This window comes from Danio rerio, chromosome 11 (assembly GCF_052040795.2).
Source record: "Danio rerio strain M-AB ecotype USA chromosome 11, GRCz13ab, whole genome shotgun sequence".
NCBI classification, from domain to species: domain Eukaryota; kingdom Metazoa; phylum Chordata; class Actinopteri; order Cypriniformes; family Danionidae; genus Danio; species Danio rerio.
Genome location: NC_141031.1, coordinates 6,762,621 through 6,788,924, shown reverse-complemented (window position 1 = coordinate 6,788,924; position 26,304 = coordinate 6,762,621). Strand labels below are relative to the sequence as shown.

General features: G+C 35.4%; 2 protein-coding genes across 5 annotated transcripts in view; both read right to left on the bottom strand.

Moving 5' to 3' along the window:
- Window positions 1–26,304, bottom strand: part of ranbp3a (RAN binding protein 3a) — a 1,280,039-nt gene that overhangs the window by 506,716 nt on the left and 747,019 nt on the right. The gene's annotated exons all lie outside the window — the stretch shown is intronic.
- The window catches only part of pde4cb (phosphodiesterase 4C, cAMP-specific b), a 162,140-nt gene that overhangs the window by 120,665 nt on the left and 15,171 nt on the right, over window positions 1–26,304 (bottom strand). For 2 of the 3 annotated variants that reach the window (XM_087273147.1, XM_087273146.1), the window contains exons 2-3: window positions 22,443–22,521; window positions 20,294–20,493 (exon numbers count right to left, since the gene is read on the bottom strand). In XM_087273147.1, the coding sequence (XP_087129273.1) occupies window positions 20,294–20,493; window positions 22,443–22,454 (212 nt within the window). In that variant the 5' untranslated portion in view covers window positions 22,455–22,521. Of the gene's footprint in view, window positions 1–16,317; window positions 16,858–20,293; window positions 20,494–22,442; window positions 22,522–26,304 lie in introns of those variants that run through there. The other variant, XM_087273148.1, reaches the window with a different exon arrangement.

The window sequence follows — 26,304 nt, the reverse complement described above, 5'->3', positions numbered from 1 at the left end:
TCAGTTTAAAATCCACAAGGGAAGTCAATCTGTCGAAACAACAGGTTGTGGAATGTGGCAATTTATTACATAACATTGTGGCTAAACTCCGCCTCCAAAGAAGAAGATCAACAGCCACTACTACATTGCTAAATCCACTGATTTGCTCTGTAGAAAATAATGAGAGGTCAGAACAACTTGGTTTTCATTTTACCTAATTTTACTACATAATTATTTACACAATCGATACAGGAATTTTCAGAAAGAATGAATCCAAAAGACAATGTTTACCTGAATAAATTGCATCCAATAGTAACTTCATTATGTAGTCACTATTGGTGCATCTCTTATTACAGCTGATTCTTAAATGCAAAGTACTGAATGCCAATTGATTGCAGTGTTATGGGGCATTCACACCAGATGCAGGTTGCGTGAATAGGCTATTCTCACATAATTGCACAATTGAACCTATTAAGTTTACTCGATTCGTTTCCGCGTCAAATTCAATTCATTCACACATCAAATTCACTTCACAATAGGGAGTATGTCAGCTTGGCGACTCCAGGATCATTCTTAATGACTGACATAGATTTTATTGAGAGAGCAACTGTGCTTTATGGGCTTTTGGTAGGTTGAAAAATGGCATAGATTTGTTCGGTGCCATGTCTGGGTCTGTCAGGTCAGAAATATCTAGCTAGCTCTCTGCAACTCTCAAATGGTCGCCCACTGAAGATAAGCAGGGCTGCGCCTGGTCAGTACCTGGATGGGAGACCACATGGGAAAGCTAGGTGCTCAAGTGGTGGTCTGTATGGGCTCGAGTATATTGATGGGCAGTCTATACTGCTCAGTGAGCGCCGTCTTTCGTATGAGACGTTAAACTGAGCTCCTGACTCTCTGTGGTCGTTAAAAATCCTAGGATGTCCTTCGAAAAAGGGGATGCCAAATTTGCCCATTGGCTTCTGTCCATCATGTCCTCCTAACCATCCCTATATTATAATTGACCTAATCACTCTGTCTCCTCTTCACCAATCGGCTTGTGTGTGGTGTGCGGTCTAGCAAAATATGGCTGCCAATGCATCATCCAGGTGGATGCTGCGCACTGGTGGAGGATAAGGAGAATCCTTATCTAAACAGTGTAAAGAAAAAAAAAAATAAAGCGCTTTGAGTGTCCAGAAAAGCACTACATAAATGTTAGGAATTGTTATTATTATATATCAAAATGCTCAATTCGTGTTGTGTCATTTATTTGTGCCGCCTTGATCCAGAGAATACAACCGCAGGATGTCTAATTGCATTTTTGCATTGACTTAACTTGTAAATTACTCATGATTGAAGCTTCATCTGCATCTGGTGTCAACGTACCATCAGTCACCAGTTGACTGGTAAATTTGTTATGAATTAAATGCAATGTACTCAGAATTACAGTTGTCAGAGTTTCGCTTGTTTGGTTTTGTTATCTGGCTGCATCATGTATGCCGTTGACCAATCAAATTTGATTGTACCTGTGTTTTCCACCACTGTGCAATCATTAGTCATTAATACAGATGCACGACACATCTGATAAAACCAATGCTATTTATCGTCAATTTGTAAGTTTTGACTCCTATAAATTCATATAAATTAATGACTAAATAGATAAAATGTAAAATAGTTATATTTCCTTGTGAGATCAGGTTGGATAAAACATTAAAAGTGTTGAAGTGCACATTTGAAACTATATTCCACTATTTCACAGGATGGTAACGTCTCAGGACAGCAAGAACAGATCTAATAGAAAAGTACATCGGCTACTTGTGGTTAATGCTTTAGGACGGGGTTTTCAAAGTGAGGTGGCGGGGTTCACGAGCAGCTTTGGATGATATGATAATATTAAACAATAGAGATATTTTCTATAAAGCTTATGTTTAAAAATATATCTAATGTTTAGTATCGATTATGCATGTTAGAGTAATAGTAAATAAATAATTAAAATAATACATGTGAATATAAAGAAAATACAATTAAATTAAATTAATTGAGAAAAAGTATGACATGTTTACATAAATTGATTGCTGTCTTCAATGAGAGACCTCACAGATAGAAACCTGTTTGTTTCTCATATACACAAGAGAACTGAGGGTATGAGTGAAAATGTCCATCTTGAGGTTTATTCTCTCAAGTACTGTTTTGTCTAAAATGCAAGTGAACAGATTGAGAGGCATTCTGTACGCATCTTTAAAGTGAGAGCAGCAGAAAACGCTTGCTTTGGAAGACTCTATTTAATGGAGAAATAGCTTCCCCACATAAACACAATAAAAAAAAAAAACCTACCAATAAATAAACAAGCAAGAAATGTAATTAAATTAATCCCGAATGAGAATGAGGGGTAATGGGAATGTGTGTGAAAGCCAAAGGCTTCTGGATTGAAATTAAATAATTCAATATTTAAAAAAATAAAAATAAAAAACAGTTTGCAAATCAATTAATCAGTTTGTTTCATTTTTTTTCTTGAAAGTTAAGTAATGATTAACTAAAAATGTTGCAAATGTAGCACATTAGTGTAGTAAAAGAAGTATAACTGTCTGTTTATTCAGTTTCATAGTAGGTAAAAAAGATATGGCTGGTAAATGTTATAACATCATTGGCCATTGGAAGGTTAAAAAAAAAACAATAAATAAATAAATAAATAAATAAATAAAATAAGATAAATAAAATAATATAAAACAAAAAATAATGAATAAATAAATAAATAAATAAATAAATAAATAAATAAATAAATAAATAAATAAATAAATAAATAAATAAATAAATAAATAAATAAAAAATTAATAATAAAATGCTTTTGGGATCTGTACACTCTCTGAAAGGTACGCAGTCTGTCACTGGGGTGGTACCTTTTCAAAAGGTACAATTTTGTACCTAAAAGGTCCATATTAATACCTCAAGGGTACATTTAAGTACCTAAAAAGTACAAAAGTGTTCCTCTTAAAAAATGTTGGTACTAATATATGCCTTTGAGGTAACAGTATGGACCCTTTAAGTACAAATGTGTACCTTTTGAAAAGGTACCACCCCAGTGACAGCTCGTGTACCTTTTATTTCTGAGAGTGTAAGTTAAATAGCCCAAAAAATTGTTTTATGCGCTGCTTATATGCATTTTTAACATACAAACCCCAAAAGCATCGATAAAGAAGTGTTAAAAATCTATAAATCGAACTTAAACTTTTTACAACTGTTATGTAGCATGTGTGTGCCTGGTCCCATAATTGATGCTTGTTTGCATGCTTGTTTGACAAATGGCAATAAAACTTGTGTGGACAACTGTTTACAGAACCTTTAACCTAACGAAGGTTGATAGCTAATGATGCAGGAACAGATGGAGAAAGACAAACTGGCATAAAACATGCCCACTCAACCTACTCAAACAAAAGATTTCACAGAAAGCTAAATTAAAGGATTATTACATTTATTAAGCATGTTGCTGTTTTCAACTTATTACTTCAAAACCACAGCATTAAACGCTTAAAAATAGGATGCAGAATGAAAAGAAGTATACAAAAGCAGACTTCTGAAGTCACATGCTGGATTTGTGTTTTTGAGTTGTGTTGAATTTTGTGTTGAACTGTTGACTTTACAGCACATTTCTATAGGACATAGACGTAAAGAATAATAAATTAATAAAATTACCTCTATAATTCTAATTTAAACATTTACTGCTTTAAATCCAATATGGTTTTATATATTTGTCAGCAATAAGTATTTAATCACTTAAAATAAAAATAAAATGCAGTACGATCATGCATAAGCATGTTATTCATGCATATAATTATGCAGTAGTAGATGTTGTTAAATTTATGTATAATATATGTTAAACAAAACATTATGACCATTAATATTAAACATTATCGAACATAATTTCAACTATTTTATTTTGTAAAATTTCACAATGTTATTTGAAGATGTAGACACTTCAGTTGAACTTGCTTTATGTATACAATTTTGTAAATGTAATTGAATCTTTTTGGACCCTGCATCCATTTCAATGCATGTCAGGTCTAATTTAAATAATTTGAGGGTTTTCACATCCAAATCAGGTGAACGCTGTAGGAATTACAACAGTTTTCATACGCGCCTCCCTCTTGTTTAGGGTCCAAAAGTAATTGGGCAATTGGGTTCTCAGCTGTTCCACGACCAGATGTGTGTTATTCCCTCATTATTCCAATTACAATGAGCAGATAAAAAGTCCAGCTTTCATTTTAAGTGTGCTACTTGCATTTGGCATCTGTTACATCAACTCTCAAGATGAGATACAAAAAGCTGTCACTCTCAACAAACCAAAAACAAAGCAAGCTCATCAGAGAGATGGCAAAAACATTAAGCATGGCCAAAACAACAGTTTGGAGCATTTTTTTTAAAAGAAAGAGCGCATCAGTGAGCTCAGCAACACTAGAAGATCCAGAAGACTATGGAAAACAACTGTGGTGGATTCTTTCCCTGGTGAAGAAAACACCCTTTACAACAGTTGGTCAGATCAAGAACACTCTCCAGGAGGTAGGTGTATGTCTGAGTCAACAATCACTAGATCAAAAGACTACACCAGAGTAAATACAGAGGGTTCATAACAAGATGTAAACCATTGGTGAGCTTCAAAACAAGAAGGCCAGATTAGAGTTCTAAAAAAGCCTTCACATTGTTGGAACAACATCCTATAGACAGATGAGAGCAAGATCAACTTGTGTGGGAAGTGATGGGAAGAGAAGAGTATGGAAAAGGAAAGGAACTGCTCATGATCCTAGGCATGGTAGTTGTAGTGACATGGCATGGGCATGTATGGCTGTCAACGGAACTGGTTCTCTTGTATTTGCTGATGGTGTGACTGCTGTTAAAAGCAGCAGGAGGAATTCTGAAGTGTTTCAGGCAATATTTCCTGCTCATATTAAGACAAATGCTTCAGAGCTCATCAAATACCTCATTACTTCAAATTAAGTATTTTCAATTTTCAATTCAAATTTTTTTACTCAAATGGTGTGTAGCAATTGGTTTTCTCAAACAGTTTGAGTTGCCTTAACTTATTGGGTTTTACAATATTCAGTTGGTTTGAGTTCTCTTCATTTATTGGGTTTTACTGTGCTCAAATTGATTCATTTACTCAAATGGAGTAAGTTCACAGTACTCATTAGGATTAGTTTTTGAACTTAAATGGTTTCGGTTTTCTTAAATAGTTTGTTACCTTAACTTTTGGGTTTTAAAGTGCAATAATTGATATGTTTGGCAATATTTCATACATTATATATAAAAAAAGATTTGCTTTAAATTAAGGATTTTTAGACATAAAAGGAAAAGTTCACTCAAAAATAGAGAGTTACTCAGTATGTACTCTCCCCTAAATGGTTCCAAACTTTTTAAAAGTTGCACTTTTAGAAAAGCGGAAAATCATTGACTCCTGTAATCACTGCCTTTCGCAAAAGATAAAAAAATATGTGGAAATCAATTGTTTCAGTGTTTTTTTGTTCTGTGTTTATCTTTTTGAATGTCTCTGCATTGTAATGTACTGTGGGTTGTAATATTGTGCATTCTATAAAACAAGTGTGTAACCTTCAGAAGAAACTTAAAGTACAGATTATTAATTTGTATTATTTTATTTTTAATTTTGTGATGGTATATTGCTTATGAAGCTTTTGAAGTCCATTGTAATGTGAAAACAAAGAATCAATAAGAATTATTGATATTATTATTTACTCTAATTTATGAAAGCTTTAAGAACAGATAAAGGTAACACTTTAATTTAATGGTCCATTTGAGTATACTGTCTGCTTAATATCTGCTGATACTGCTCCTTCAACAGACATTTAACTGACTATGAGAAACTTAGCAAGTACATGTCAACTAACACTAACCCCAACCTAAGTCTACTTAATGAGAACTAGTTAGCATGTAGATGCAATGTAACTTAAATTCAACAAACGGACCATCAAAATAAAGTGAGACGCACAAATAAAACTTTTATATTTTATGTATTTTTATAATTTTCTGAATCTTGGAACATAATTCAGGTCTAAAGGGGCTAAAGCAGACACTAAAATGTAGTTCTCGCCATTGACCCAAATACAAAATCAAACATACACTCAAATAGAATGATTATTGCTGCTTGTTTAAACTACTGATTTAAAAAGAGCTAAATCAACACAATTCTTACGTTTTTTTTTTCTTTTTTTTTGGGGGGGGGGGGGGGGTGGGGGGCAACTTGTTTTATGTTCAATCCACTTAAATTAGTAAAAACAATTACAGTAAGCTCAATCAATTTGTGTTGGGAGAACATGAAGGGATTGTGTTGAAGTCAGTATTATTTACAGATGATTTCTCCTATTGCTTCTTAATGCCCAGGGAGTTATCCAAATCACCATGTTGAATTATTAATCTAAACACCTCAATAAGAGAATTACCACAAGCACAAGGAACTGATATTGGACAGGAAGAATCAGGATGCCAAAGCAGATCTACATATTCCAGAGAGTGTAATGCAGAGGAAATGAACGTCTCCGAAACCCTGATAGTATTAATATCTGAAAAATTAAAAGCTTCAACGAGTATAAACAGAGCAATGAGTCACTTTAGTACACCTACTTCTGACTCTCTGTGATTCAGTGCTATTCAAAACTCAGTGCCAAACAATCAGCGTTTCGCGGGCCACACACTAAGCTATTTTTAATGCAACTTCTCATGGCCACGTTGCGCATAACTTGTACTTTCGTTTTGAGAAAGCGATGTGTGGGTGACTGACTGGTGAAAGTGTTACTTAATCAAAAGGGGTTTAAATCAAACCGTTTACTGTTGTTTTTTATGCTGTAGCAATAATTAACGAGCAAAAAAGTGTCTGAGACTTGATTGAAGGAATCCTGCTGGTTTAATTTCTTTGTCTGAAGGAGGCCAGGGCTTCTTTGTATTCCAGTGATTGTTTTTTTTTTTTTTTGGATTGGGTTTTTATTTTGAAGTTCATTTCAGTAGAGAAACCAACACTCTCCTACACAGTCATTCACACTGATTTCTACCGTTACTCTCCATGAATATGTTTGGAGTGAAACCTGAATATTATAGTGGCAATTTCGGAATACCTGGTAGAGATCTAATAATAATAATAATAATAATTGCAGACACACACACTTGCAAACACAGAAAAAGACATTTCATCTCAATTACAAACACGGCATCAGTCTTACAAATGGACAAAGAACATTATCAAGGGGCTAAAAAGTCATCATTTCAACTCACTACTGGACAACATCATGATCAAAGCATAGGACTGCACATTATATCATTTCAGCATTATATCGCAATATGCAAATCCACAATAATCGAGTCCTTGCAAAATTTTTAAATCCCTAGTAGTCCTTCAGGCACTCTTCACTCTTTGGTAGCCCGAATATAAATTAAAGTAGCCCGAAAAGAAAATAAATTTTTTATTAAATTAAAACAAAAACATTCATTTATTATATATATATATATACATATATATATATATATATATATATATATATATATATATATATATATATATATATATATATATATATATATATATATATATATATATATAAAATAGGCTATAGGTTATTTTTTTTATAGGCTTTAAGCTATAAGTAAATTATAAACTATAAAACTGTAAACTATAAAAAAAAAAACAGAATGTTACAGGGTAGTTATTTCTAATATAATAACAATAATATGCAAATATATATATATATATATATATATATATATATATATATATATATATATATATATATATATATATATATATATATATATATATTATTAATATGCATTTCTAAACATAATAGTTTTTCACAGAAAAATGTTCACAGTGTGTCTGATACTATTTTTTTAGTTGGAGCATTGTAAATACTCGTGCTTGCCTCCCTCGCCATTGTAAGCTATGGCAACATAGCGCATATGAGATAAATGACGTCACTACATAATAACCGGTTATGATTATTACTGAACCAATACCGAATTGTCCCCGTCTGCATCACGGTGCACCGAAGAAACAATTAATTTTGACACCCCTATATTTTATGCAGATGCACTCCCTTACAAACAATTTCAACCAATATAACAATAGGAACTGTTTCCAAAATAGAGTCATCTGGTGAAATCATATATTTATTCATTTTCCAATATTTTCCAATATTCATTCATTTTCCTTCAGCTTAGTCTCTGATTTATCAAAGGGCACCACAGCAGAACCAACTTTTCCAGTGTTTTACGTGATGGATGCCCTTCCAGCTGCAACCCATTACTGGGAAATATACATACACTCTCATTCACAAACATACACTACGGCCAATTAAGGTTATTTCATTCACCTATAGCGCATGTCTTTTTGAAACTGGAGCCCTGGAAAAATCCCACACGAACACGGACAGAACATGCAAACTCCACACAAAAATGGCAACTGGCCCAGCTGGGACTCGAACTAGCAACCTTCTTGCTGTAAGGTGAAAATGCTAACAACTGAGCCACTGTGCAGTCCCCATATCGCAATACATAGCAGGAAAACAAAATATCACAATGTCAGTTTATTCCAGCCCTATCAAAGCACATCCACAAAATAAAGTAGGCCTACATCTGGCACCAACAGGTGTTTATAATATTTTTCATCAATCAGCATCCATGTGTGATTTGTATAAATCATCAAAAAAAGCAACAAAAAACATCAATAAAAATTGGTTGGACAGAAAGTGTAAAAGCCTTGAAAGAACAGTACAAAACCTTTTCAATCAAAAACACAGAGACCAGCAAGGCATGTGGCATTAATGGGGTGTTAAATAAAGTAATAAAATACACCAGTCACAAATTAAAGACCACAATAGTCAAATTATTCAATATTGTTTTGAATACAGGTTATTTTCCAGACACCTGGAATCTCCAATCTTTAAACAAGATGGACAAATTCAATCCAAACAACAACAGGCATATGTGTTAACAGCAATCGGAAGGAAATATTCTGTTCCATTACTAATGTTAGACTGCAAAACAGAGGGAATATATTTGATTTAAATAGCAACAACAAACAACTGGTGTGCTGTACAAATAAGAGACAAACGAGCTGAATCTTTCTCTTGGAAATGTGGATTCATACAGAGTTGTCCAATGGGCATCACTTTATTTATCATTTACAATAACAAATTATAGGGTGCTTTCACATATGTTTCACATATATTTCACATACGCTTCATTTGGTCTGGACCAAGGCAAATAAATGGTAAATTGTTGGATTTTCTGCCGTCTTTGGGTCGATTTCACACCACACTGATTGCTTTGGTTCAAACAAGTTGAAAAGAACCTTGATGCAGCCATCTGACAAAATCCAAATCTCTCATTGGCCAGATTTGTTCAACATAGTTCCTAAACTGCTTATCGATTGGCCAGAATTCACGTGCGGGAAAATGCCAACGAACTGCTGCAAGTAAACAAACCGGCAGACACAAAATGTCGCTTTTTACTATGGAGAGACGACTGCGCTGACTGATTGTATCCCTGCTTTAGTCAAACTATACATTTCGAAAATGAAGCGCGGCCCGGCTGGAACAGTGTTTAATGCATCGCACATCACTTCAGGAGGAGGAGTAAATTAATTTAGCTAAACTGCGACATGGTCACCTTGCGGAAATATTACCAACGATCCATCAGGTAATGTTTTCCCCTCTCTCTCTCTCAGTTGGTAAAGCGCTGTCAACAAATATTTATCCTCCATATCCCATAATGCACAGCGCATCGGCCTTTGGCAGCTGGATTAGTCCAAAAGGTGCAGTACTTTTTGCGGTTGGGTCTGTTTTAGTTCGGATCATATTCTCACCACAAACGAACCGCTCCCGGGTTTGGTTGAAAGCTTTTTTGGTCCACTTTTGGTGCGCACTCGAGTACAATTACTGCATTCACACTTGCCCAAACGAACCGCACCAAGAGGGAAAACGAACCCTAGTGCGATTCAACCGAACTAAATAAGGCAGGTGTGAAAGCACCCTTAAACAACTCGACTGCATCTGAGATTAAATGTCTCCTTTTCACTAATAATTTAGCCGTTCGGTCTAAAACTAAAGAAGGACTCCAGGAGCTCCTCGACATCGTGGACTCATTCATCCAAACACTGGCTCCTAAAACCAACCTTAACAATCTAAAATAATGATCATTTAAAGTAGATCAAGGTGTATAAGAGAAATAAAAATGCATTCAGAACAGGAGAGCAGGTCCAACATACCAATGAGTACAACTATGTGGGTGTTCAAATAAGCTCGCAACTGAAAACTTTAATGTGGCTGTAAATGAACTAAAGTCAAGAGCACTAAGAGGGTTTCACATGGTTAAACATTCCTATGGTTAACCACTTTGATATGGCTATACTGTAAATACTAAAAGCTAGGGATGTCCAGATCCGATCCTGTGATCGGAAATTGGGCCCGATCACGCGGTTTTAGACTCGATTGGAATTGGATGATACCTCCCAATCAGGACTCAAATATCTATCTATCTATCTATCTATCTATCTATCTATCTATCTATCTATCTATCTATCTATCTATCTATCTATCTATCTATCTATCTATCTATCTATCCATCCATCCATCCATCCATCCATCCATCCATCCATCCATCCATCCATCCATCCATCCATCCATCCATCCATCCATCCATATATATATAATATATATAATATATATATATATTGTCATTATTTATGTAACAGATCTAAAACAGCACGGAAACAGCAACGCGTTCGGCATGACATCATTTTGTTGCAGAGATGCTATTGGTTAAATGTTGGCAAATTAGAACGTGGCAGCAGCTTGAAATGCAAAGCACGAGTATGTCGGCAGTCGGAAGTTATTGACGACATCATTTATATTAGATTTTTTTATATTTAATGTTGCACTAAAGTCTAAAAGTGAAGAAAAAAAAGGAACAATCTGTCTCTTTGCTCTTCTTTATTCTTTTTTATGTATTATAGAAGTATCAGATCGGGTTTCGGTATCGGTAGATACTCAAAATCAATTGACTCGGACTTGAGAGCAAAAAATCATGGTCGATGTCGAACCAGCGTCCATCTTGCTGTGAGGCGACAGCGCTACCCACTGCGGCACAGCGTGGCCCAAGTTTGAACCAAAGCTCAATTATATTTTGAGGGGGAAAATGCTGTAACAAATTACTGTCATTTGTAAAAGTTGGTTCAAAGTAAGGCTGGGCGATTGGTATTTATTGACCGTGCACCATTGTCAATGATGAGTAAAAAAAAAGGGTCCCACTTTATATTAAGTGGCCTTAACTAATATGTACTTACAAAGGAAATAATGGTTTGTTACAATCTACTTATTGTGTAAATACATGTATTTACTGTGTACTTATGCTTGATTAAATGCATGTATGTAATTACATCTGTAGTTAATTTTTGTAATTACATTTGTAAATACACTGTTGACCATCCCTTACACCATAACCTACCCTTAAAGCTACCCATGCCACCAAACCTGTCCATAACCCAACCTCTATTACAACTCAAAAGCACCACAAGTGTTCTCAAATACATTATAAACACAGTAAGTACATTGTATTTATTTTTTTGATATAAGTACATAGTAGTTAGGGACACTTAATATAAAGTGGGACCAAAAAAAGATTGAAACAGTCTGAATACACAGGAGTGCACTGTCACAACTACTGCTGAAGCTCAACCAGCACGACACAATCAGGCCCAAACACATCATACAGGCACAGAAACACAACTAGTGTACATCTCTTTCTGAGAATATGCCATCAAATCACTGAAAACTCAACTATATTCACAATTGAAGACTGACTGAATACCTGAGCAGTGTTAAAGAGGCTAAAATAAGACATTAATTGAGAGAAAGAGAGAGAAAGAGATTGTGCTCACTGTGTTCTTAGAGATCATTGAAAACCAAGAACACTTCCTGCCACACCGAGAACATTACCACACATACTTCTCACATACTTCTCCAATTGCCAGATAATGAAAAATGAAGCATGACCTAGGAGAAAATTTCAGTCTGATATAATAGCAGCAGAATATGTATAAGCCTGTCAAAAGTGGACAAAACCAGAAAATCAGAAACATTATAATAAACCATCTAAAGGATTGTACAGTTGTATATTTTATTATTAAATTATATTCACTGTTAAACAAACCTTTAATTTTATTAATTAATTATCATATTAGTCTTCATTTCTTCATTTTTATTTTACGTATGTATAAACAGTATGTATTATACTATTTTAATCATTGTTTATGTCATCTGCAATGCTTTGAAAACTTGAAGAGTCATGCCAATAGTTCATTCATTAATTTTCCTTTAGCTTTGTCCCTTTATTCATCAGGGGTCTCCACAGTGAAATGAACCACCAACTCATCCAGCATATGTATTACACAGCGGATGCCTTTTTGGTTGCAACCCAGTACTGGGAAACATCTATTCACAATCATTTACACTCATAAACTACGACCAGTTCACCTCTAGCGCATGTCTGTGGGGAAACCAGAGCACCCGGAGGAAACCCACACGAACACGGGGAGAACATGCATGCCAATAAAGCTCAATTAAATTGAAAAGAAATGAACTGAGAGTAAGTTTTTTTATTAACATCTTAATTAATATTTTCCCCTAACATATTCATTGGGATTTGGTCTTTTTAGTTGCTTTGTTAAACTAGTTCCAGATTTGGCTTTGGTACCAACTAATCTAATGTATACACATATCTTGTTGTAACTTCTCTGACCACATTTCTAGAACTGCTCGATCGTGCAGCTTCACACTCTATAACATCAGAAATATCCGACCCTTCTTATCTGAACATGCAGCTTTACTCCTTGTTCAAGCTCTTCTTCTCTCCAAATTGGATTACTGCAACTCTCTACTAGCTGGGCTTCCAGCTAACTCTATCAAGCCTCTTCAGCTGCTCAAGAACGCAGCAGCACGAGTGGTCTTTAATGAACCTAAAAGAGCACATGTCACTCCGCTGCTCATCCGTTTGCACTGGCTGCCAGTTGCTGCTCGCATCAAATTCAAAGCTCTGATGTTTGCCTACAAAGCAACTTCTGGCTTTGCTCCTTCTTATCTGCTCTCACTTCAGCAGATCTATGTGCCCTCCAGAAACTTGCGTTCTGTGAATAAACATCGCCTCGTGGTTCCATCCAAAAGAGGGAAGAAATCACTTTCCCGAACGCTCGCGTTCAATCTGCCCAGTTAGTGGAATGAACTCCCTAACTGCATCAGAACGGCAGAGTCACTCGCTGTTTTCAAGAAACAACTACAAACTCAACTATTTAGTCTCCACTTTACTTCCTAATTTGCAATTGCCTCTCTGGATATACCACTAACTTACTCAAAAAAAAGAAATAAATAAATTAAAAATTTTACTAATACTTTCCTTCTTAGACTTTACAGACCTGAAACTTGTCTGTAGCACTTATTCATTGTCGCTCTTATAGTTGTGTAAATTGCTTCCTTGTCCTCACTTGTAAGTCGCTTTGGATAAAAGTGTCTGCTAAATGACTAAATGTAAATATAAAGCATCCTGTTGAAAGCATCCATATAAGAGAGATAAACACTCAGTCTCCGTTGGCTTAGTCCCCAATTTAGCAGGGGTCACTACAGTGGAATGAACCGCCAACTACTCTGGCTATTGTTTTTATGAAGCAGATGTCTTTCCAGCTGCAACCCAGAATTGAGAGTACACTAATTCACGAAAACCTGCACTGCTGATAAAAAACCCCCAAACTTTCTCCTATTTACACTATACCTGTCAACCTTCCCTTTTTTCCCAGGATTCACTCTTAATTCACAATTGTATCCTGCTATCATCCCCTAAAGATATTTTCCTGTATTTCTCCTGTATTTTTTAATCTTTCTATGATGGGTGGCTATAAACGTTAAAGAGCCGATCCTCCCTATTACTAAACCATTCCGCCGAACCACCAGGGGACGCCACTTCCTTATTCACTTAAATGTGAATTTGTTCTGTGCTTTCATTTTATTTAGGCATGAAAACACTTTGAAATAATTATAAAAACGGCCCTTCCTTTCCATTACAGGCTTCGTTGTCCCTCCTCCCTCCTATGCAATCTTCAAAACAGTCCGTTTATGTAGCGGTGCATGACGCTCCATATTGATACAAAGATGCTGTTTCTGTACACACGATTTGAAGAGGAGCTTTAATTAAATTTTTTTGGGGGGGGGGGGGGGGGGTTGGTGTGTGTTTGAACAGATATACACATAATAATAATAAAAAAATAATAATAGGCAACGTAGTGGCGCAGTAGGTAGTGCTGTCGCCTCACAGTAAGAAGGTCGCTGGTTCGAAGCTCGGCTCAGTTGGCGTTTCTGTATAGAGTTTGCATGTTCTCCATGCGTTCGCCGTGGGTTTTCTCCGGGTGCTCCGGTTTCCCCCACAGTCCAAATACATGAGGTACAGGTGAATTTTTGTAGGCTAAATTGTCCGTAGTGTATGAGTGTGTGTGTATGAATGATTGTGTGGATGTTTCCTAGAGCTGGGTTGCAGCTGGAAGGGAATCCGCTGCGTAAAAATGTACTGGATATGTTGGCGGTTCATTCCACGGTGGTGACCCCGGATTAATAAAGGGACCAAGTCGACAAGAAAATTAACAAATGAATGAATGAATAATAATAATAGCAATAATAATAATAACATCTAAACATGTCGATCTTGCTGGGTTTTTTTTAAACACAATCAGTTTTGTCTTAAATGAGAATAAAATGTTAGTAAAGCAATCCAATGCTTTATCATCGTAATCAACCCTGAAGCAATCAAATGTCCTCATAGATCTGTACATTTTTAAAGCTATGCCTTATTTTCACATTCCAATGTTGACAGGAATGATTTACACACACACCTCCGGGTGCTCTGGTTTCCCCCACAGTCCAACGACATGTGCTATATGTGAACTGAATAAACTTAATTGGCCGTAGTGTATGTTTGGTGTTTCCGTGTGTGGTGTTTTCCAATACTGGGTTGTGTAAAACATATGCTGGAACAGTTGGCGGTTCATTCCACTGTGGGGACCCCTGATGAACAAAGGGACTAAGCCGAAGGAAAATTAATGAATGGATATTATCATTATTATTACTATTTTATATTTTAACCTCTAAGTGCCGTCTGAAATTGTCTTTAAAATTAGCATTTTTCAGAGACTCCTATATTTATGTTCACTAATTTTACATTAAAGGCAATGAAAATAACATAATAACTGATATAAAAGAGAAATTACTTACTTTATACATAGTAACCTGAAAAGAAAATTAGGAGAAAATTTCAGAGGGTTTTTAGAGGTTTTTGCATCTGAAATCTTCATACATATATTCCATACTGTCTGTTTGTATATTAATAAATCCAAACAAAGATGGATGATCAGAGATTTTTTAAAAAGTAGTAATATAAAGAATATAGTAATATAAAGTAATAGTTTTTTTTTTCTTTTCTAAATGAATAAATTAGTTAATTTAATCTGCTTCCTGTCCAAACATGACACTGGAGTTTCGGTTTTCTAATGAAAAAGTTAATTAGACACACACTTACACTTTCTTACACACATAAAAAAAAAAAACGTGAAAAATAGATCAGTATCAGGTAGAATACACTGGGAAAAAATGCAGGTTTCTATACACAATTGATTTGTGTTTGTACAACATAAAGTAATTGAGTTGACTTTAACAAATTTAAGTAAACTGAACATAAAACAATGTAGTTGCCCTAAGGCCCCCTTAAGAATTGTGTTGTTTCAGCACAATTGAAATACGTAATTTAAATACATAATTTAATTTTAACATAATTAAAAAAAAAAAGAAATGTTAAATTCACAAAGTATCATTGTTTTGGAAATGGAACAGCAACACTAAAAATTGATTCAGAGATGATTCCTTGGATTTACTAAAAGTTAAGGAGCTGTGTAAACAATATATCTGGGTTGAATTAAAAAAAAAACTAATTAAGTTAAACATTACTAAATTTAATTTGTGTGTTTAAATTAAAAACATAAATTGTTTGCAACAATTTTGCAGACATCTTTTTTTTCAGTGAACACTTATAACATGACATTTGCTGTTTGTTGAAACTACCTTTTTAAAATGAGCTGAGGGGAAAACTTGATTGTTTTATATTAAATCAACTTAAATGTATGAAAACAAATAAGTTGACTTAGTTCCTTCGTTGTCCAAGCACAAATCGATTGTGTGGAACCTAGCATTTTTCACAGTGTATAGGGAAGTTGTTATTTCCCACGTGGAAATTCTCGTCAATAGCATCAAACATCCATTTAAAAGTAGGATTTACCGTTTATGAAAAGAAGACGGCCAGGACATTCGTGGCTTTTTCAGACCTGGACGGTTCTTCTCTGTCGCTTTGTTACAGCACAGGTACCGTTCGGTGTCGGAGTGGTACCGCTGCTTGATTCGGATGTGGGTTCGCGGCTGCCTCCAAAGATGCTTCGGCGGTTTTGCCAGACCAGCACCTTCCCTGCTCAGCGCCGAGCACTCCATCACTGCAGAAGTTGAGCTGGTTTAAGATTTAATAGTCGGAAGTTCCTCAGTGTCAAAAGAGCTGTCCAAGCAGCCAGTGCTGAAGCCAAGACACCCTCGAGTAAGACGCGCAAGTATTTATACGGTAAATAATTAAGCGCGCTGAACAGTGTTTGCAGAAGTTACACTCGCTCAGTCACTCTCCTCATCGTTCAGCGGCAATAAAGGCGGTGCCAATGGAGAAGGAGTAAATTCAAACACCGTCTGAGACATATGGTCGTCTCTCAGCACTGCACAAAAGGCGAAATGTCCTGCGTCGCGGCACATATGCAGCGTGTGTCCGGATGGAGTGAGTGAGAGGGAGCGCGCGCTGAGGCGGAGATAAAAGCAGAGCAATGCAATATAGAGACGCCCAGCGTGCATTACATCACCAGGTGCTTCACACACAGACACACACACACACACACACACACAAACACACACACACACACACACACACACACACACACACACACACACACCCAAACTGAGTGGTGTTACTCTGCAGAATAATGCTCTATAAGTTAATGTATTTAATAACATTAACTAAGTACGAATAATCTTGGAATGTATTTTTTTAATGATGGTAAAGCATTTACTAATGTCTTATTGAAACTGTTAAAAAGTTGTGCGTGTAAATGAACTGTGAGTTAACATGAACTAACATTATTTACTTAAAAAAAAACTTTTAACAAAGATGTAATAGATGTATTACGAATTGTAAAGTAAAAGTAAATTGTTTAAAACATCCAATACAAAAAATCAATCAATAACAGTGCATACAAGAAAAAAAGAAAGAAAGAACGAAAGAAAGAAATATTATATTTTAACGCAACATTAATATGTGTTAAAATATGTAAAACATATTAAAAAATTAAAACAAAAAAAGATGAATGCAGATCAAGATAATTTAGTTCTAAGCAATGTTTGTAATTCTTCATTATTCTTTAAGAGTCCACTTAATGAAGATGATCATTTCTTGCTAATTAACATGTAAGATAATGAACATGTGCTAACATGCAGTTAAGGTGGCTGCAATCAACACTTGAATCATTATGATTCCACTCATAGCTAATGTTAGTCCTTATTCCTAATTCAATTTATTTATTGTAACATTACGCCATGCTAAACTTACTATTCATTCATTCATTCATTCATTCATTCATTCATTTATTCATTCATTCATTCATTCATTCAAGCATTAATTTTCCTTCAGCATAGTCCCTTATTTATCAGGGGATGCCACAGCGTAATGAACCGCCAACTATTCCAGCATGTGTTTTACGGAACAGATGACCTTCCAGTGGAAAACCAATACTGGGAAAATTCAGATATTAGTATGTCAATAATCATGTACCCTTATTGTAAAAAAAACCCTGACATGTTTTAGCATTATTATTATTATTATTATTATTATTTTAGCATGTTGCTAGGATGTTTCTAGAATGTTTCAGAATGTACTTTAAGGTATTTAAGATATTTAAGTATGGCTAACATGTTTTAGCATGTTGCTAGCATGTTTCTAAAATATCCTTTATATTTATTATATAAAGTATGATATATTTAAGTATGGCTAACATATGCGACCGCAGTGTTAGTCTGAATTTACATGGCCAACATGTTTTAGCTTGTTGCTAACATGTTTCTAGAATGTTTCAGAATCTACTTTAAGGTAGTTAAGATCTTTAAGTATGGCTTACACGTTTTAACATGTTGGTAACATATTTCTAAAATATACTTTAAGATATTTCAGTATGGCTGACAGATGTGAAAGCAGTCAGTGAGAATTAACATGGCCAACATGTTTTAGCATGTTGCTAACATGTTTCTAGAACGTTTCAAAATGTACTTTAATAATTAAGATCTTTAAGTTTGGCTAACATGTTTTAGTATGTTGCTAACATGTTTCTAGAATGTCTCCAAATGTACTTCAAGATATTTAAGTATGGCTAACATGTTTTAGCATGTTGCTAGAATTTTTCTATAATGTACTTTAAAAAATTTAAGTATGGCCAACACATGTGAACACAGTGTTAGTGTGAATTAACACGGCTAACATGTTTTAGCATGTTGTTAGCATGTTTCTAGAATGTCTCTGAATGCACTTTAAGATATTTAAGTATGGCTATCATGTTTTAGCATGTTGCTAGCATGTTTATAAAATGTACTTTAAGATATGGCCATAAGTATGGATAACAGGTGTGAATGCAATACTTCGTTACTGTATTTAAGTAGATTTTTTTGGTATCAGTACTTCACTCCACTATCTAATTTTGACAACTTTATTTATTTAGATATTTAGTTATGGCTAACACATTTGAACACAGTGTTTGAATTAATAACATGTTGCTAACATGCTCATAGCATCTTTAACAATGTGTTCACATGAATATGTTGCAATGTAGCAACATTCTACAGTTTAGCAATGTAGCATTTTTGTATCAATTTAGGATTTTTAGTATGCTTGTAACATGATTAAAAACTCTGACATGATTACATTTTACCATGAAATTACACTCTGTTTGCATTGTGACTACATGTTTCAAACATGTACACAGTGTAGTGTAGTGCGTGAAGTATAATTCATAGTCCAATTAATTACCATTGGTCATATTTCCAGTCCAAGGTACAGAAGTAAAATTAAATTGAAATGTACTGAAGATTTATATTTAATAATGCAGATTCAAGTAAGTGATTAAACATGAGATGTTTTATGAATAACACAGAGACCAAACAAAACCGGGGAAGCCATTAGCTGTAAGTATACCAATATTGTGATTGTATTTACTTATCGGGGTCTCATTTACTGCATGGTAGCCTATAGGTGTTTATACATAGCTTTTAGCCGGACCATGCTGGTCATTTCTGGTCATTAGCTGCTTCAATCTGATTTAGAAAATGGACTACCAGCTGGCCGTACCAGCTGCGATCAACCTGATAGACCATGATCAATCTGGTTAGAGCTAGTAAAACACTTTCCAGTAACTATCCAGCTGCTATGTTCTAAAAAACAAGCCTGGCCACCTTATAAACGGATCTGACATTTATTTACTGCAGAAACCGATATATCTCACAAGCTGTAAATAAATAAATAAAATATATAAGTAAATAAAATCAGAACACATTTAAAAAAAATGTCACCTCCTTTGTCATTAGGCTGAGGAGAAAAGTTAAATATAACATGTTAGTGTATTCATAATGGCAGGCTGAATTGGTTTAAAGTGCTGCCTCTGCATTTATATGATCTCATTCCGAGTCATTGTGCCCTTTTACCAGAGAAGTAAACACCACTGAAGCACCCGGGAGTTGTTCCCACCCTCTGCTCAAATCTCCATGACCTTTCTTTCAAAAGCTTTGCCAGGTCATTTTAACTGTCAAGTGATTAAAATTCATTACATGGAGAAGAAAGTATTTAAAGTAACACTCTCAATCTGAAAACAACGACAACAACAATTCATCCAGGTATCATCTTTATGACCTGTCAGATAAGATCTCTGTCCCTTTTTGAAGACAACGAAAACGCACTTTATGTGGTTGCTGGGTTGCTGATTGAACTGGGTCGCATTTCGCCAGGAGTGTCAGTAACACACGCAGTGCCCATTTTGGAAACCTCTCCAAATAGGAACAATCTGAGCATGGCGCTTCAATCAGCAGCAGTCTATTGAAGACTACATCAGACAGGACTTTGTGCACTTTTATCAGCCGTCTAAATCAATTCAACAGAGAATGGTGTGGTGTGCAGGATGACTCACTCTGTTTCTTTTTGTGTGTCTGCGCGGGCCAGGGCTGATTTGTAAAGAGCTTCTAGGTCCTTTAACTTCTTGCCATCCAGGGCAGAGTGTCTGCGGGCCAAAGGGGGAAGCAGGAGAGGCCCGGAGAACCTGCGGCGAATGGCACTGCTGGTTTTGGACTGAAGCTCCAGTGGGCTGGATATAAGTGAGTCCCTTTGTCTCTGTGAAAATAAAAAGCAACTTGTCAATTAAGCAAACTGGGATTCTCATGTTTATTACGTATATTTACTATGTATTAGGGACATTAGGAAACAAACATAAACCATATTTTCACCAACTAACATAAATTTCCATGTTTCTAGCACTTTTATTATGTTGCTATCATAAATTAGCATGTTGTTAGCATGTTTGTAGCACATTTTAAACACGGCTAACAGGTTTTAGCATGTTTCTAGAATGTACTTTCTGATATTTAAAATATTTAAGTATGTCTAACATGTTTAACCAAGTTGCTAGCATGTTTCTTAAATGTACTTAAGATATTTAGGTATGGCAAACAGATGATGTAACAAATGTAATGTTAGTATGAATTAACATCGCTAACATGTTTTAGCATGTTGCTAGCATGTTATTAAAATGTTTCAATGTGTACTTTAAGATATTTCAGTAAGACTAACATTTTTTAGCATGTTGCTAGCATGTTTATAACATGCATTTTAAGATATTTAAGTATGGCTAACACATGTTTATGCAGTGTTAGTATGAATTAACATAGATAGCATGTTTTAGCATGCTGCTAGCATGATTCTAGAATGTTCCAGAATGTTCTTTAGGATATTTAAGATATTTAAGTATGGGTAACATGCTTTAGCATGTTGCTAGCGTGTCTCTAAAATGTTTTTTAATATATGTATTTTAAATGTATTTTAAGATATGCAAGTATAACACTTGTAAACACAGTGTTAATATGAATTAATATGGCTAACATGTTTTAGCATGTTGCTAGCTTGTTTCTACGATGTTTCAGAATGTACTTTAAAATATTTAAGATATTTAATTATGGTTAACATGTTTTAGCATGATGGTAGCATGTTTCTAGGATGTTTTAGAATGTACTTTAAATAATTAAGGTATTTAAGTATGGCTAACATGTTCTAGCATGTTGCTACCATGTTTATAAAATGCACTTTAAGATATTTAAGTATGGCTAACACATGTGAATGCAGTGTTAGTGTGAATTAAGATGGATAACATATTTTAGCATGTTGCTAGTTGCATGATTCTTGAATGTTCCAAATTGTACTTTAAGATGTTTAAGGTATTTAGAATTTTTAAGTATGGCTAACATGTTTTAGCATGTTGCTAGAATGCCTTAGAATGTATTTTAAGATATTTAAGATTTTTAATTATGCCTAACTATTTTTTAAATGTTGCTAACATGTTTATAAAATGTACTTTAAGATATTTAAGCATGGCTAACACATGTGGAGTGGTAGTAACAATTAACTTGGCTAATATGTTTTATCATGAAGATATTTAAGTATGGCTAACATGTTTTAGCATGTTTCTAAAATGTACTTTAAGATATTTAAATATGGCATACTCATGTGAACACAGTGTTAGTATGTATTAATAAGGATGGCTAACATGTTTGAGCATGTTGCTAGCATGTTTCTAGAATGTTTCAGAATGTATTTTAAGATATTTAAGGTATCTAAGATATTTAAATATAGCTAACACGTTTTAGCATGTTGCTTTCTAAAATGTACTTTAAGATATTTAATATGGCTAACATGTGTGAACACAATGTTAGCATGAAATAAAATGTTGTTAACATGCTAGCACGGATGTAGTGCACAACATTCTACCATGTGGTAATGTAGCATTTTTATAGCAATTTAGCATTTTAATATGCTTACTACAACTTTACTACATTTTTTTTTACTACAATAACTTAACTACACGTTACCATGAAATTACATATTGTTTGCATGAATCAGCATTTTGACAACATGTCTCTAAAATGAATTAGTGGCAGGCTAACATATTGTGTCATTTGTGTAAGCTATAAACCATAGTCCAATTGATTCCCAAGATCTTAAACCAATTTAGTAATCACTAATATCATGTTTTATGGAATAGCCTATGTAGAATAAGAAATAACACATACCATGTTTTCCATATCTGCAGCTCACTGTGATCACTTCAGAACCACATCTTGATGATACTTTTAATTGTCCATGAGAAAACTGTCAATAAAAAAAAAAGAGCAAGCACTTATTTATATCAAAAGTATACTAAACAGCACCTTTCTTGGCTGTGCTTAACACCAGTTTTAGGGTTGTGGGTGGTTGCTAGGATGCTGCTATGCAGTTGTTTACATGTTCTGAGTCATGTTCAGCTCTGTCACACAAAGAGCTTAGAATGACCAAGAGGCGACAATCAATAGAACATTTCATTGCAACAGAAGCGCCCAGCAAAAGCCCCGGATCCCGCCATTTTGGAGTGAAAGCGATCGGCTGTCTATTGGATCTTATTGCTGTTGCGATGGCAAGCAGCTGCTTTTTGTTTTATTTATTTATTTAAAAAGTGCATTAAAGCTGAAAGATGATAATACAACACTTACTATCACAATCATCAGCACTTTTAATAGTTTATTTTACAGACTAATAATATGCTGTTGTTCTATTGGAATTTTTACTCCAAAATGGCCGCCGCACCATCTAGTGGCTGTTTCCCAAATCACACTAGAGTGTTGCCTTTTGGTGATTCTGTGTTCTATGCTAGTGGTTCTCAAACTTTTTCATCAAGTACCACCTCAGAAAAAAATTGTCTTTCCAAGTTCCACCATAATGACCAGTGTTAAAATAAAGTAGCGTAGTTGGCCAATTTAAGCTGCTACAGCACTGCACAGTTCGAAAACGAGGCAGAGTCATATTCATTCAACAAAATATGAAGCTGATCAGTCGTTCTTATCACATGACTCGCAGTGCGACATTCTGAAAAGTTAAGATGCTTTCAACTGAGGACGCCTGGAATAAGCAAGCGGGTCGAGCTGCAGTTCTTACTCATTTTGCTAGCCTGTGGGTTAAATTTTGGCACTCGATGACACCGAGATGTAACAAAAGAATACGGTCATTTTTCAAAATAAAAGATTTTTCAAAATAAATGATCGTTCAGACTCAGATTATAAATAAAACTCAAATAATTAATCATTTTTTGTGCGGCCGGGTACCAATTGATCAGTGCCGGTCTGTGGGCCGAGGGCTGGGGACCTCTGCTCTAGCTCATACAGTATCTGCTCTGCAAGCACCAAGCACCTCTTTCTCTAGTTCTGCGCCAATTGAATTGACTTTTAGCAGAGGATGATGCAATACACTAAAGTAAACATTCTAAGCACAACGCTTTGATCGTAGGCTTTAGAGAACAGCCAATAATGATCACATTGGTGTTATCATGATTAAATTTTTATAATTTTTTTTCTTTCATTACTCAGGGATTCCTTCACGTACCACTAGAAGTAAGCTCAAGTACCACTAATGGTACACGTATCACAGTTTGAGAACCACTGCTCTTTTTTCGTTTCAACAAAGACTATAGAATACACAAGACATGTCAATCATATACTTTTGAATGGGGAAAAGTGTAACTGTAACTTCCCTGCTTTCTAGTACAGTAGCCAATCAGCGATCGCTATAGCGAATAAAGCCCGCCTTCTAGGACAGAAGCCAATTAGCAATCGCTATAGAATGACAATTCTCTGGGGGAAGGGATCGGACCAGACGTGAGTTTCTGTAGATTTTGTGTGACATAAACATTCACAAAATGAAACTAAAGACAATGTTGTTGTTTAATTTTATAGGTTATTCATAATATTAAAGGAAATCATGAGCTTGACATGTAGTTTTGGAGAATTTGATGTTTTCCCATTCAAACAGAATGCCCGGGCATACAAACAGTAAGATGGCTGCCGAGTGAAATGACTTGCCTTAAAAGGACTTTGGTTTCAAGTGCAAAGATGCATTCTGCCTGAATGTCTCCTAAATCCGCTCATCCCATGAACATTTTGCTGTAAAAAAAAAATTTCTGCTCTCGCACAAATGCTGTCAAATGTATTTTGAGGTCGCATAGATAAAATTTCACGCACATATGCGACCAAAATGGTCACAATGTCGAGCCCTGTAATTCAACTCATAATAAATGAGTAGTCTGAACAAGCAGCAAAAGTCACTTTTTGAATGTCGTGTAAAGTTAATTAACATTTACTATTTCACTAATTTTCCGAGTTATGAGCTGCAGCTGCGTAAAACATAAGTTGGATAAATTGGTGGTTCCTTCCACTGTGGCGACCCCAGATTAATAAAGGGACTAAGCCGAAAAGAAAATGAATGAATGAATTTCACTAACTCCTAAAGCATGGGTCACCAATCTCGGTCCTGGAGGGCCGGTGTCCATGCAGGGTTTAACTCCAACTTGCCTCCAACACACCTGCCTGGATTTTTCAAGTATGCCTAGTAAGACCTTGATTAGCTTGTTTAGGTGTGTTTGATTAGGGTTAGAGCTACAATCTTGGTGACCTCTGTCCTAAAACCTCAATCAAGTCATACAATATGAGACTGTGAGACAACACATCACCTAAAGTCTTCTTTTAGAGATGACACCAGAATCGTCCTATTTACAAGAATCAAGGTGTCATTGATCGGTCGTCTGTGAAGAACACAAGCAGGCTCTCATATCGACCCAACAGTCTCTTATATAGTGCTCCAGTCAAGCTTTTTTTTCCCCCTTGAATCTGTCACTTGTTACAAACCATCAGGATCTGCAGCGGTGACTAATATGAAGAGCGGACACCGTAGGACGTCGACTGACAAAACTGTGGGCTTTGCGTGTTAATTGCTTCATATAAGCTGTGAATCTGTGATCGCTACAATGACTCAGTCTTTAACTACAGGGAAGCTCTCGAACAGACACCGTAATATCAGGAGTTTGCCACTGTGATGAATGGTCCTGGGTCATCTGATTAATAATACTGAGTTATCACAGCCAAAGCAGGATGAATAGTCTTGTTATCCCACCGTCAGTCCAATTTCTCTGTTCTCTGATGGCTATTATTTGTAATGCAGAATGAATGTATGATCAATAGCTGTTTATATCGAGCGCTAGTATTAGTTATTTGGCCCCACATACAACCCTGCTCCTTTTATCACAAAATGCACAACATAATGGGATGCTTAAGTTGATTAACGTGCTAAATGTGTAAACACAAATTAATTACACTGCTCACTTTTTTGTGCTATTTATTTTTCGCAATGGCGACACAGTGGGTAGTGTTGTCGCCTCACAGCAAGAAGGTTGCTGGTTCGATCCTCGGCTCAGTTGGCGTATCTATGTGGAGTTTGCATGTTCTCCCTGCGTTCGTGTGTTTTTCCTCCGGGTGCTTCGGTTTCCCCCACAGTCCAAAGACATGCGGTACAGGTGCATTGGGTAGGCTAAATTGTCCGGAGTGTGTGTTTGAATGTGTGTGTGTGTTTTCCAGAGACTGGTTGCAGCTGGAAGGGCATCCGCTGTGTAAAAATGTGCTGGATAAGTTGACGGTTCATTTCACTGTGGTGACCCCAGATTAGTAAAGGGACTAGGCCGACAAGAAAATGAATGAATGAATGTTTTTTTGCAACAGCACTATGATTGCTATTGCTCAAAATGACGTTGCGCTATCTCTCTTAAAATCAGTTGATATGTTAAAATATGTATATTTTATGAAAAAAAAATTCAATCATGTTGGTTGTAAGTGAAGGAGAAGTGTCATTTAAAAAACAACACTGTATTGACGCCTTTATGTATATTTATACAACAGTTCTGTCTGGTTCTTGAATCTGATTGGCTGACAGCTGTGAGATATTTTGCCTGTAACTTTAAACTGGCTTTTAAGTCGAGAATGTAGTTGTTTAGATTGCAACTATGCAGTTTGTTTATAAGAATTGTGCCTATTTTAAAATATTTACAATTTCTGAGAGAGCTTGTCGGCAGCCATT